The sequence below is a fragment of the Myotis lucifugus genome, unplaced genomic scaffold (genome assembly GCF_000147115.1).
Source record: "Myotis lucifugus unplaced genomic scaffold, Myoluc2.0 scaffold_46, whole genome shotgun sequence".
In the NCBI taxonomy this organism is placed as follows: Eukaryota; Metazoa; Chordata; class Mammalia; order Chiroptera; family Vespertilionidae; genus Myotis; species Myotis lucifugus.
This window is the reverse complement of record NW_005871094.1, coordinates 770888-785696: the sequence shown is the minus strand read 5'-3', so window position 1 is coordinate 785696 and position 14809 is coordinate 770888. Positions and strand designations below refer to the sequence as shown.

The 14809-nt window shown below is 43.1% G+C and overlaps 1 protein-coding gene across 3 annotated transcripts in view; it reads right to left on the bottom strand.

The window, feature by feature from the left end:
- Positions 1-1983: 1983 nt before the first annotated feature.
- Positions 1984-14809, bottom strand: part of DGKI (diacylglycerol kinase iota) — a 383824-nt gene continuing 370998 nt past the window's right edge. For 2 of the 3 annotated variants that reach the window (XM_023753495.1, XM_023753494.1), the window contains 3 exons: positions 8106-8142; positions 6406-6505; positions 3578-3694 (listed from right to left, as the gene is read on the bottom strand). In XM_023753495.1, coding sequence (XP_023609263.1) covers positions 3578-3694; positions 6406-6505; positions 8106-8142 — 254 coding nt within the window. Of the gene's footprint in view, positions 3695-6405; positions 6506-8105; positions 8143-14809 lie in introns of all 3 variants that reach the window. The other variant, XM_023753493.1, reaches the window with a different exon arrangement.

Here is a 14809-nt window from a genome sequence, read left to right as displayed (position 1 = left end):
ATATATTTCTATGTGTTTGGGGTGGGCTGGCATATGCACAGAGTATTACTGATAGGACATACAAGCGGCTATGTCTATATGTTTATTAGGTAAATACTATTGATCGCCAGAAAGTGGGACAGAAGTCACTACACCCTGGGCTTTGCCTGTGATACTCATCTATGGTCTTAGAACCTTTTATAAAAAGCAGGTTCTACTTTCACAGCTTAAAAAAAATATTTTTAAATAAAGTTGGCATGGGAAAAAATAAAACTGCTGCCCCACATTTTCTATGACCTGGATATTTTGAGAATCTAGTAAATAAACTTCAGAAATCCTTTCAGCAAAGAAACTGTCACTTGGTCCAAATGAAAATTAACTACCTGTTGAGTATCTTTCAAGGCAAACAGATCTGCCTAAGCACCGAAGCCAGCGATTAATGAAAGACGGGGAGCCGTGGGGGTCATGGGATTCCCATCAGTCACCACTCATTTCACGACTGTGCTTGCCAGCTCCATTCCGTTTCAGGAATTGCATCGGATTTAGGTTGTAACCTCCGTAGAGGTAACAGGAGCGCTCAGCGAAATCCCCAGCCATGGTGCTTCTTTCCTCCTTGGCTTCTGTGCTTTGTCACGCCCTTGACTGGGACAAAGCACAGCTTAACTGGGTTCTATTTTATTAGTTGTGTAAAACTGGAACATAGGGCTTCAAAAATGACTATCATGTTGCTTTTTAATAACTCTCCATTTCTCAGCCCTCTATCAGGCTAATCTAAACAGGGAATCCAAAGGCAGACAGGCCCCAGCTCATGTCAGCTGAATGTTGGCCGCTCTCAGCAGTAGTTTCAGTAGGTTTTGTAGAAAATGATATTTCTACAGGTATACAGTTTTATTGTCTTGTAAATGTGGCTTTTCAGACCAGGGACAGCCTCTTTGCCTCTATTTTTCCTGAGGGCCCATTAAAAGGGGGATACCATATACCTAAGCTGAGTTGAAAACTCCTGGAGCATAGGCCCTCTGCTCTTTCTAAAGCCCAGGACTGTTCCATGCAATGATCAATTAAAAAATAAAATGCTACAGGAGGCAGATGCAATATTGAAACCATTAAATATGTAACTGTTTTTGCTCATTTTTAATGTTTTTCTTTTTAAGCCCAAGTCCTGGGGGTGTTTGCTTTTCTCAAAGAGATATTCGCCTTGGTCATATATCGTTCTCCACCAATAATGTAGGACTCTAAGACTTTTTTTTTTTTTTTGGAACGATTTCCAAATGTTCCAAGACTCCTGCAGCAGTCAGTACATCATCAATTTTCATTCCAGGGGTTGACTTGTTACTTCACTTGGAGCTATTTGAATTGGCCCCTAGCCACCTGTACCCTAAATTTTCTCTGGGCTGCTTTGAAGCATTACAGAGAAATATGAGATGGTAGTTGGTGAAAATAGTCCTTCATCCCAGCAATGGCAGCTGGGTAACGGACTGCGTGGCCAAGTGTTTGGCTCAATCTTGGGAATGGAAGGCACCATCCAAAGCCAGATTTCAGTCTGTTTGAAGGATTATATTTCTGTCATCACAACATCTCCTGGACAGATCCACCAATTGAAAAACTCCCAGCAGAAGCCCAGTGATTAAATTCTCCTGGAGCATAATTTTTTCCAGCTTCTGGAAACAATCTACTGCAGCTCCTCCTCCCCTCACCATAAAACCCAAAATATAGTTCCATTTCTAAGACTGATCTGTGGAAATAGATTACTCGCAACCAACCCTTCCTCCCACAGCTGAAAATAATGCCAGCCGTTTGATTTCGAAACGACTAAGCCCCATCCACGGAGAGGTTATTCCTACTTAACAGTATATCATATTTGTACTTTCAAAATGAGATGTGACCGAAATGTGATTCAGACCAGCAGCACGTCGCTGCTGGACCTTTAAATTAAACATAGAGAAACAATCGTGTGCGCTCACATGCAGAAAGAGTCAGGAAGCATGATGCTTATGTCTGAGAGTGAAGCAAAACCCTCTATCACCCACTTTCATTTCTGACTTACACCCAAGTCCTGTAGACATTTTCACCAGAAATTAGAAGTCTTCGTCTCCTAATATTGTAATTGTCACAATGTCCCTAATAGAAGTACCTGTAAGTTTCAACTGCTCTGTGGCAGGATTAGAAGCTACCATTCCACTGCCAGAGAAACATTCCTGGCTGCACTCCCACAGAGGTTTGTACTAAGAATTTTCTAGCAGAAGAAAATAATAGATTACCCCGCACATGTAAAATGGGGCTATAGTGCTATCAGGTATGACCTTGGGAGCTGACCAGGAGTAGGTGGAGGCATCCATCAGAAAGGGCCACGCATCCTGGAAATCTGGCAGTGAAACTCACACAGCAAGGCTTTGTCCTTGGCATAGGGCGAACTTGGGGTAATGAAAACCAGAAACTTAGAAGGAAAACCTAAATGGGCCCCTCTCACCACTGTACCCAAGAGCCTGTACTTATTAGCCTCTGTGCAAAGTTCCAGTGACTGTTTTCTTACTTAAGTGAGTTATTTTGACATATGTTGCTACTTTTGCTTCTGCTGTTTTATTTCAAGTCCATTAGCCTGCTTTCCATTATCACTCAAAAAAGCCTAGAAGTGAACGCTGGCACCGAGCTCCATTTCCTGTAGCCACAGTTCCCACACGTGGTTTTTTTTTTTGCTCTGCAGTTGAAACAGCACTTAAAGTTAAGTGCTTCTGCAGACTAGCTATGGGCCTTGGCTTAGTCCATTGCTCACCTCTATTGCAGCAAAAGGCAAAGATGGCTACACCTGGGCAGTACGGAGCTGTCCAAACAGCCCAAGCTGAACCTGGCCTTTGTGGCCATCAGTAACAGGCCCGCACAATGGGGCCAACCCCTGGGTTACCTTTCTGAGGTCCCCCTGAGAACAGGAGACTCCCATGCCACCTCACCATACCTCAGCGATACAATGCACAAGTTGACATTATCCATGTGGCAACTCCCAGCTCCCAGATGATGAAAAAGAAATGAGCAGGGAGGGGTGACATGCAAAAAAACGTCACTAAGTCATCCTGGTATATTTAGTCTTGGAAATGGAAGCAGTTTGACAGTTACATTTCTGCAGGACAACCAGAGGGTTTCAAAAGACCTTCAGACAGTCTTGTGGTCTTCAAAGACTGAATGTAAAGAGAACAGATTGTATCGAATTTTTTCTGGGTGGTTACAGGCAGAATGGTGCGGTACAGGGGAAGGTGAATGCATAGGGGAGAAGGGAGCAGTGCCATTTATAGGAACATCCTTTGAATCTTTAAAATAAATGATACAGGTGAACACAGAAGTTCATGCTACTTGCTGGAAGCAATAAAGATCAAATTTTGTGGAACTCAGTTTCCACCAATCTCCAGGTATCCTGCCTCGTCCTCTGTGGGCTATTCCGTTCTGTTGTACATCTCGGTAGCCCTTAAAAACTGGTGGCATGGCCTCAGATGCTTGCAGGAGCGAGACAGATTTATGGATTCCATCAGCTTCTTCCAGGGGAGCTGCCCGATCGCCGGGAGGCCCAGGTGATATGCTCGCTCAGGTTCTCTTTGCCCATCTACCAGGGTCAAACAGTCGTTTCCAGGTCCTCATGGCCAATGATCTTATAGTTCTGACGGCTTTCTAGGTAAGCAGCCAAATCAGGGTCCCCAGCCTGCTGAGCTCTGTCTTGAGGTGTCTTACCCTGCAGGTAAAAAGGAAAGAAACACACACACACCTGAGATGAGATTTTTTTAAAGATCCACAGGAACAGAGATACTCAAAGATGACGCGGTAATAAGGATCTTTCCATGTTACTGTTTCAGAGTTAACAAGACACTTTTCAAGCTATTATCTGATGGAAGCGAGATACATATGCTCACGAGAAAGAGACCATCCTTGTGGACAGGTGGGGGTTCCCTCTAAGAAAGCATAGAGTCTAATCATAGGATCAGAGTCTAACTGAGTGCACAGCAGGAAACTTAGCACAGTGAGTTCTGGAGCCCAGACCCTCTCTGGAAGCAGGTGTAGAGAAATTACTCACTAGATAAACAGGGAAGCAGGCATTCGACGTCTAGGTTAGGACTCTTTCTATTATACTAACTCTGGGAAGGGATGGTCTTAACAATCTAAAAGGGTTTCTTTGCTGGTTTTCAAGATTCTTTCCCCTATTTATAACATTCTCATCTCTCCAAAGAGTGAGTTAATTTCTGACTATAAAATTGATGGGTGTTGATTAAAGAAATTTTGGAAAAGTAGAAGAGCATAAAAAAGAAATAAAAATATATTCCAGAACACTAAGATAACCATTGTTAACCTTCTGTGGAATAACTATTTTTCTTTTTCTATAGCTGTATACATAATTATTTTTATCAAAATTAAACCATATTTATATACTGTGGTTTAACATGCTTTTTCACTTAATAATATGTCAAACATTTTTATGTCATTCTTCTGCATCATGTTGAATGATTATGTAATGTCTTGCAGCCTATTTTAATGCTATATGTGTATTTGTAAGTACACACACACACACACACACACACACACGATATTTTTAAATGAGGCCAATGAATGGAAATCAGTAGTAAATGGAGGGAAGGTCTCATTCTTTTGAATGCTTCTGGATATTACTTGACACTCCTTGAAACTTTTTTAAATTTTTGTTTAATAATATAGTCTTTTCTATTTAAATAAGTGATATTAAGTTCTAAGGAAAAGGTAGAGGCATGATCATTGTACTAAGGAAATAGCTCTATGCATAAATGCACATAAGTATGACAAAAATTATCAAAAACTTCAGCCTTCAGTTCAGTTAACACAATGGATAGTGTCAACCTCAATGAAGCCTGTTCCTAGTAGCTTCTAGGGGATGCAGGGCAGAGGATAAAAAGGAAATAATAGTGGCTCTGGGCTCTTTCTAAAATTTTACTTTAGTTGGGATTTAATATTTATCCACTAGCTTAACATTACTATTATAATTTTATCCCACTTGTTTATGGTATTAATAGACTATCTTGTGCTTACTTCAATGTTAATGAAGTTGGAATTTCTATAGCTTCAAATTTTCAGGGAGATGGACAAGGGTGGGCCTTTGAGATTTTTTTTAAAGGAACTGTTCTCTATTAAGAGAAATTCTCCAGATATTGCTTCTCTCCAAAAAACCCCAGTAGATTCAGTCATGATGATCATATGTGATGCTCTCACCTAGCATCAAATTACAAAAATGGAAAAACAGAGGATCCCTGAAAAGGATGAAGCATAGGGATAGTACTTTGTATGGTAAGATCTCTAGAACAGAATGTTAGGAGTAAACTTAAGTCATACACTAGCATGTATAGTCTGACTTTATCAACTTAAAATAATGAGAGAGAAAAATAGACATACTTTCATGTGAAGTGAGATCATTAAAATTTTAATAACATATACGTCTAGTCTAGAATGTAGAATTTTCTAGCTATTTCTACTCTCCTGTATTGTTTGCACAGCTCGAGTTTTCTATGTGAGAACACACTCTATTTATAATCACAAAAATAATACAGCTGTTTGTGTTTTGGAAAAATACACACACATACATAAAATAAAGTAGGAAGAAACCTCAAGGAACATGGAGCCCATTCATCTGATACAGAAACTTAGAAAGATGACACAGAGCAATCTGCTCAGGGGCCAGGTCTCCTGCCATCTTTTGTTTGTCCTCATCTACATATATTCAAATTCTTCTCTGCCACCCTCTGTGTTAAGTGGCTTCTCTTTTCTTGGAGTCTCCCCAGGGTGCTTGAAAATTCTCAGAGCTGACCAGGCTCCTCTATGAGGTTGATTGGTATTAACTCTGCTCTCTCTCACGGGCCTTATTTGTAGGTCAATGCTACTCAGCTATACCTCCTCCTTTACGCCAGCTCTCAGCCCTTTCCTTGACTGCTCTCTGTAACTTGGAATGACTCATGGTGCAGCCTGACCTCCCATCTTGGAAGTGACTGGAAATCACTTTGGCACCCCAACATGGGGCCACATAAATCACAGATTTTAAGCTACACTGGATTAAGCAGATGAAGGAGAAATCCCAAAGGCAAGGTCAATGTCTGTGAACATAAGCCTGACCCCTCTCCCAGGGCTTTGGATCTCACCTCTCGGCAGCCAAGGCATTCGGCAGGAGGAGAACCCCAAATCCCAAGGCCAGCGCGTCCTTCAGAGGTTTATAAAGCCCCATAGGCGAGCACACACCCTCCCTTTGTGCTTATACATTTAAACTGCAGTTTCTCTAAATGAAGCACTTTATTTTTTCCTCCTTTTTCCAGAGCCCCCCGGCACTTCCATAGGCACAGAAAGGATGCCTCTGCTGTGGGCATAAGTGAAGGCCACAGCGCCTGCGATGTTGCCCAGTGGGTGGATGTTTGCACTCACTCATCAAGTTACCTTGGAGTCCGTCTTTCTCAGAGATGCTCCTGCGTCCACCAGAAGCTGGCACACGGCCCGGTTCCGCTGGCAGGCAGCCTTGTGCAGTGCAGTCTCACCCCTAAATCAAAGATGAAATGGAAACCACCCATAAAGGGGCTGGGGGCCGGGGTGGGGGTGGAGGCTGCTGGGAGGGGGTGGTTTCATCCTACCCCTGCTGCTGATGTTCTTTCTCTGTCTGAGGCTGAGACCTGGCTGCAGGCAGGGCCCATTTGGGGGAGGTGGGGGAAAGGAGCTAAAGTGCTTGAGTTAGTCATCCTGTAACCACAATATCTGACTCCAGCCTCTTTTTTAAACAGTGTTGGTTAATTCGGCCGAGCGATTTTGTTGTCAACTACTAATGTTTGATTTAGGCAGGACTCCATGGCACTGTTAGACTGATGTGTGTGGCTGTATCTGAACACTGGGAACAACACTCTGTATGGATACGCTGAGTGTGAGGATGCTAGATGAAGCTCAGAGGGAACAGCGATGGGGAACCAGCACCCCTCAGACCCATCACAGGAACTCAACTGCAAGGAACCAGGCTAACACTCACTCAGGCCTACCTACTGGATTCAACTCCAGGGGCAGGTGGAAGGGGAGGGGCAGCCACAGGGGATCTGGGAGGCACAGAGGGACTTGGGGAGAGAGCTCAGAACTAGAGCCGTCCCCAGTCGGCAGCAGGCCCAAGACCAGCCAGCAGTCATTGTGGGAAGTGGGCATGAGAAAGTGGTTATTTCTGCTCCTTTAATAGGCAGAAAAGGAGGAGGATTTTTCCCATTTGGAATCCAAGACTGAAAAGATACTTAATGCTAAAGTGTTTCGTGGAAAATCAAATGCAGACCTTAGAGCAGGGAACTGGGGTCAGTGGCGCCTGTCCTAAGCTCCGCATAGCAACGGGCAGTTTCTTCAGTGACGGGTAACTAACTCATGGCTACTCCCCTCCACCCCCGTCTTTCATTCTATTTGTGTCTGGTTTTCCTCCACCATCCCCACTTCCGCTCCCTTCCCCATCCCACTCCAGCCCGGCTATTCTTTATCTTCTTTTGAATTTCTTTGGAGTTCTCTAGTGCTTCTATATGGTTTTCAGGGTTAGATGCTTAGCCTTATTTGTTCCTGTTTGGAGAATAGCAGCTATTTTGCTACTCTAGGGATGGGGGGAAGTTGAAAGAAAAAATTATCAGTTTGGGGATCATCCCAGATCCTCATCTGAACTGCAGAACATGAAAATGATTGGAGTTACCATATTCTCAGTTCTCCGGTGGCTGTATTATAGGCATTGTTCCATTCTAGACTTGGCAAAGAAGTTTCATTACATGCAAGAGAGCATTAGGGCTTAATTTTCTCACAAACCCCAGTTAACAAAGAGTTAAAAAAAAAAGCTAAATGTATTTTTTTAGACTTCTCAGCACCAGTGTAGAAGTATATTGCTTGTAGGAACCTCTAAACGATGAATCTCAATGACTGAGGGTGCAACCATTATGATACTTGCCATCAACTTTTATTGTGACTTTTATTTTTGATTTAGAAGATTAGCCCCGCACAGTTATAAATACAATAGAAAGTGGCTGTTTTATCACTGACATGAAAATTAGCTACTGTATGCTCTAGACATGGCATGTTTCTCCTAGATACATTCTGAAGAATAATCTGGACTATGTAATAAAAGTGAGACTCACGTTTCGCTGTCTGCCATATCCAATAACTCGGAAGGTCCTAAACAGGAGGAAAGCAAGACATGCCCATCAAACATAAGTTTAAAAAAACTATTAATAAGAAAATCTATAGTCACAATTAAAATGCCTTGGAAAGCTGCGTAAGAAAGAGCACTTGTGAGAGGGATCATGGGCCTCCTCCTCCCCACCAATCTCCCAATCACCGCCAGCTGAGATGTGCAGAATGGGAGCCACAAAAGAGTGGCATGGCCTCCGCCTTCCTTCCGGAAGCTTTCAATTAAGTCGAAGAAGTAAAATCAACTGGAATAGACGAAGTGAGAAATAATTAAGTGGCTCCCTTGGGAGGAAGGGGACAATCAGCTGAGCTTTGAAGATTGTTTCTCATTCTCCAGTGGCAGGTACTTTGGGATGGGGTCTTGTGCAATATAACAGTAAAGCGACAAGAGACAATAGATACCATGCGGTCCAATAGCCTTATTTTAGAAATAGGGTGAAACTCTATTTTTCACAAAATTTCCCTTCCAACACCTGGAAGAAATGTTCTGCATAAATATCAAATGATAGAAGCTTCATCATGAACGGATATGTTCTATGAGTTTGCACATTAGCAATGTTTTATATGTTCACTAATGAATTCATTCAGTCTGCACACACTGGTTGGAATGCCCACCTTCCCACTTGCAGCACCACTGACTTCCTCCCCAACCCTCCCTAAATCCCTTACCCTATGCAGCCTGCTGAGACCATTTCCTCCATGACGCCAACTATGACCCCACTCCAAATACTGCACCAAATGTTCTCCCTCACTTTTGTGCTTAGCCCTGTGTCCCATAATTGGGAAATTAATATAATGTATCCCATTGAGACTGTCCCAGACAAGTGTGGATATATAACATTTAAACCGTATTAAAATCACTTGCTGATTTCTCTATTCACAACTAGATTCTCATAAGCCCTTTGAGTTGGTGGCCTTGTGACTAGCATAGAGCCTGGTGCCAAGTAGATGCCTAAATGTTTGGTTGAATGAAAGAATAAAATGTACTTGAAAGTGGCAAACACGGTTCTAGATGTTGAGCATTTTAGTCCTTAGAAATGTGATCCTGTTGATTTGCTCTCTATGCTGTTGCATATCATTATCATTGAAAATTTACTTATGTGATTACTTGCCACCTCATCAGAAGGAGGGGAAGAGGAGGTTAGAACTTTCTAACCATGAAGGTCATTGGGCAAGGAGAAGATGACAGGTGTGATGGGACTTTCACAAGTCACCCAAGAGCTACATTGTCATCTTGGCTTCCTCTCTTTCACATCCATTGGTCGTCAAGGCCAGGCAAACCTTCCGACACCACTTCTGTCCTATTTGTCTCCCTATTTGTCCTATTCCATAAACAGGCCTCCTCATAGGTCTCTGCCTGGAATATAATTAGCATGAAGAAATGGTTACGAAGAAGACTAAAAAACTCTTATGTTATTTAGATTTCCAGGTTTTCGATCTGTCATATTTATTACTTACTTCCAAGTATTTAAACATAGAAGTTCACAGTCTTCACTTGGAACTACCTTTCCTCCATTTGTTCCCAATGTTCCAAAGTGGTCACTTCTCCATCACCCACATGTTTCTCAGGCTCTCCCAGCTCTGAGGGCTTGTTCCCTCCCCTGTCCCTATTGAGAACAGCCTTCCCTTTCTAGCCTCACACCTACATCTTAAACATTTGTAAAGCCTAGTCTCTGACAAGGCCTCTGAAAAGACCACCTTTGGCAGAAGGAATCTATCCCTTTTCTGAACTCTCGTAAAACTTACTTGGGTCTACCCTTGTGCCATGTATTTGATTTTTTGTTGTATGCCTTGTCCCCTTAAATCCTTTCTTCTAAATTCCTTGAGTATAAGAATACTTTTACTTTTCACATTCCTTGAGGATCTACCCTACATTAAGGATTCAACAAAGATTTAACTCATTCATTTCTGTTCCTCAGTCCTGTGGTTCTAAGGAAAGGTGAATGATGACCCTCCCACATCCCCCACCAAACAAGTGCAAGGCAGCAGAGTGCAGTGGTCAGGATCAAAGGTTTACAATTCAGCTCTAGCTGCCACTTAGTAGATCTTGGGCACTTTCATTTTATTTCACATGTAAAGAAAGACTGATAATAATATGTATCTCACAGGAGTGCAGTGAGGTTTCAGAAGTTAATAAAAGTTACGTGCTTAAGACAGTAGCTGGCACACGACACACATGGCCTAAAGTTTGTGTCTTATTCTCTGACATGACACAGCAGGTCACACCATGTCAAGATGTTGGAACGTCAGTAAAGGAAAGCTATATAAAAGGGCCACTTCACTCCTACTTATACTAGTATATAGAGCCCCCTGTGGACTAGAATTATATGTCCTGAGAACCAAGGACTCCAGGCCTATTCAATTGCCAACAGGACACTTTCCACGAGGTCAGGAGCAGTGTCTTAAGGGTGGGTGCTTTTAAAGAACCCCTGTCACCTTCAGCAAACTTCTCAAGCCATCTATTTTTAAAGGACTCCTATGAACACAAGCCATCCAGCCTCAGTAGCAGTGTGTTCCCATCATTGCTGTGAATTGCATACTTAGGCCTTGCCCATTTCCCTCCTTATTCAGCACTCAGACCTGCGCCTATGATGGATCCGTGGCCTCTAGGGTCCCAGCCTCCATGCAAGTGACAGGACCCTGAGCAGTTTCATCTGCACTAAAACTGCAACTATTTGGCACCCTGCGAGGGCGGACAAGGACGAGAAAGGACCTTGTTCCTCACATTCTGACAAGAGTCGCCATACATGCAGCCAGCCCAGAGCCGGTCAGCCCATTCTGAGTAGGCTTGCCTGAGTCTGCTTGTCATTTTCCCTTTCTCCCCTCATCTTCTGTGGCTGATGGAGGTGCAAGAAAGAGGCACCGATGCTAAAACAAGATACATTTGTTCTTACTCAATATCTAAAGAAACTCCAGTTAGAGGTTTTGGGAATTTCTCTGGAATAATGAACTTAACCCAAACCTTCCTACTTCTCCCATCAACACACCTTCCCAGCATCACAGAGAAACAAAAATAATCAAAACAGACCACAAAAATTCTCCTGAAAAAAAGTAGATAATAAGAGCATCTGTGATTTTTGGAAAGTTAATTTGAGTCTCACTAATAAGGGAAAGAACAGGAGAAAGAGAGGAAATAATAGATACCAAAGGGGAACATATGGGTGTGGGCTTCTTTTGCATTTTATGTGAACATATGTTCTGACTGTGGATACCATGCCGTCTCCCCTGAGGAATTTGGAGGAATACCATTACATTGTCAGTAAAGAGCTCACAATTGTTCCCTGGACATAGAAGGGAACCTTGGCTCTCTGTCCCTCCCAGGACTCACTACAATGTGCACACTCCATCCCACAGCTGACCTGCACCAGAAACAACTCTTAACCCCATTGAAGGGATATGGGGAAATGTCCCCATGAAGTTTTGAGAGGGAGGCAATCACTGCCCTTCCACAGCCCTGCACTAGTTATCACTGGTACCCTGCATAGGACACTCAAGTCAAACAACTCAGCATTGTGGTTGTTTGTCCATGTTTCACTGCCCTTTGCTGGGTCTTAGGAACATGGAGGGCAGAGACCACATCTTATATTATATGTGAGTTTTGACAACTAACCAAATTTCACTATGCTTCAGTTTTTACCACCTGTCAAATAGAGATAAGAGAGCAAACTGTGTAGGGCTATTGTAAGAATGCAATGTGTTCATACATATAAAGCATCCTATATAATAAAAACCTAATTTGCAAATCAACCGAACGGCAGAATGATCGGTCGGCAGGGGGCAGGGCTGGTGAGTGGGCAGCGCCACGCCAGCCAAGGCGGGTGCCAGTGGACAGAGGGAGGGGACGGCAATCGGGGGGCAGGGGGCGGCAGCAGTGGTGGAGGGAGGCTACCGGCAGCAGTGACGATTGGCCCGGGGGAGCAGGCCTAAGCAGTCAGTCGGACATCCCCCGAGGGCTCCTGGACTGCAAGAGGGTGTAGGCCAGGCTGAGGGACGCCCCCCGCAAGTGCACGGATTTTCATAAACCAGGCCTCTAGTTTAGAGTAATAAAGATTAGCAGTGATTGTTACTATAACATTTTTTTCTCAAGATGGGGAGGAGAGAATTAATTTTTCAAGTGAATGAATGAATAAATGATATTTTAAAATTAATGTGGATCCTAACCAAATTCTTGTTTCTTCTCAGAGAAAGATCCGTAAATGGAAGATGGATTCAAGAGACTGTGCTTTATGGGAAATGGTCTGAAAAATGAGAGAAAGAAAAATATGGGGATAGCCATATCAGTGTTTGTGGGTGAAGGCCAGGGAATAGGAAAGGAAGGAAAGCTTGCAGATCTCCCAACACAAGAATGTAAACTGCGTGGTGAGTAGTCAAACCTTCCAAAATGCAGGCCCGCTGCCCAGTGTCCACCCCATAGGCTCTTCCACTGCATACCCCGGTTCTTAGGGATGCAGCTTTATCCACATTGCACTTTATTATATATGATGTGTCTTTGTCACGTGCATCTTTTAATTTGCTTCCCACACCAAGGCATCCAAATCCCCTTTGCTATTCCTTCCACCTCCCCACGGCCTCTCTCTGTTCGGACCTCATTTCCCATTAGTCTCCCTGACGCTGCCAGCAGACCATTCCAAATCCTCCAGTGGCCCAGGACAAAAGCTGCGCAGATTTGGGGAGAGCTGGCACTGGGAACTCTAACAGCACCGTCATCCTGTCCCAGCGGGATGGTGGTCGTTTCTCTCGGGGAACCAGAGGCAGAAAAAGGGGGGTAAAAAAAGAAAAGAAAGACTGAAGGCAGAAACAGAGGGAAGACAAAATAAGCCATTGAAATCAAAAGAGAAATGCATGAGTGAGATTTCTATCAGGAAACACGGTAGGGGGCAACAGGGTGGGAGTGGGGAGAAAAAAACAAAACAAAAGAGCAAACATGTGCAGGGTGGTAAAAGACAAACCACACAAAAGTCCTTTCCAGGATAAAACCAGGGAGGAGGGAGCGGGTTAAAAAGATGGTTGAAAGGAGTTGAAAAGCAGGAACTGCTGGGGGGATTCTCAGCTGGAATCCCTCTGCATCTTCCTCTCCCACCCTGTCCCTTCCTCCTCCTCTTTTCAACCCTCCAAATGCCCAAATTCCAGTTTTTCATAAAGGAAAGCAGCATGTTGTGAATTTGAGACAAGAAGTCCCAAAGAAGATGCAGGAGGAAAAAAATTCAAGCCTCCTGTGGTTTTTCAGAACATAGCATACATCACATGCCCCCAGGCCCCGGCCCGGTTTAAAAAGAGTCCTTAGAAGAGAAATACATTGCTGAATGTGGTGGCTGGGAACATAATCTCCCTGGAATCCTGTTCAGGGGCTGTCCTCCTGATGGGGGACCCCACGGCTCACCATAAATATCCAATGAAGAAGACACAGCAGAGGGGAGAGAAAGGACAAGTAAGCAAATAGGCCACATACAATTTCCATCATGTGCCTTGACAAGAAAGGGCCCCTGATTTCTCAGAAGCCTTGTCATTAAAGGCATCTTTATGGTCAGGTTTTTTTTAAAAAAAAAAACAGTTTTTAGGATTTAAAACTCATATGAAGCCACAGGAAAGACTTGACCCAAATTAAAAACAAAAAACCACTAAAACTTTAAGAGAGATTCAGGCTTCAAGACTAGGAGGAGTGTTCCTCTTGATCTTTAGCACAGTGTAAAATCTTTCTTTGCTTTTAAAAGAAGTTTATGTGAATTCAAACTGCTCAGACCTATCTATAGAGCACAGAAAGGGCCAGGCTTTCCATGGACTTATCTCTGACTTCAGGAGCAGTATAATTTAAAGGGGTCTCTATCATTTATCATAGATGAGTCGTTCTGCAAAGATGATTTTGCCCGAATACACAGGTTAATACAGATTGTATCAGTAACTAAAAATATTAAAACAGACAACAATAAAAATAGACGAGCTGAAGTGCGTAGCTGTTAAGGAACCTGGTGAATTAGGCTGATTATGTCCAAAGATTTTTACATCCATACTCCTAAATAAACAGATTGAAGTTAAGCATGAAGTTGGCAATGCCTATCAGGTTGATGAATACTAAAATCAAGTGTGGTACAGTTCCCACTATTTGGCTATCGTGTTAAAAGTTGAAAAATTGCCGTTTATCAAAAAGGCAGTGATCCTTGGACTGTAAAGCATAATAATATTTTATTTTCAAACAGAAGGAATGGATTTGCTTCACTATCTCCACCGTCTTTCTCTCAGGTCCATCAGAGATTCTGGTGAAGCAGGGAGGGTATAAGATGTGACCATGGGAACTGTTTGCCTGTGAGTGATGTTGGGGTGATTACAGGAATCTGAAGTTTTTTCTCATGAGCATAACTATTAAAACAACTTGTTTACAAAACCTAACCAAGAGAACTGGAAAAATAAGCACTCTCCCCGAAGGAATTAATAAATTCCTTGGTGTCCTTCAGTTTTGATAGAGAGCTGCATCCTGTGATACAATCTTTGCAGCAGATACTGGAGGTGGAAGAGAAACTCCCTAAGTATCTAATGTCAGGCTTTGGTCAAAGCAGTGAGACTGACATGCTAGCTGGACTTCATGTCAGGCAAAGCATATGTGTCCCTATTTCTCATTGGGCTTAGGAACTCCAACCCCTATGAGTGTGGGCTACAA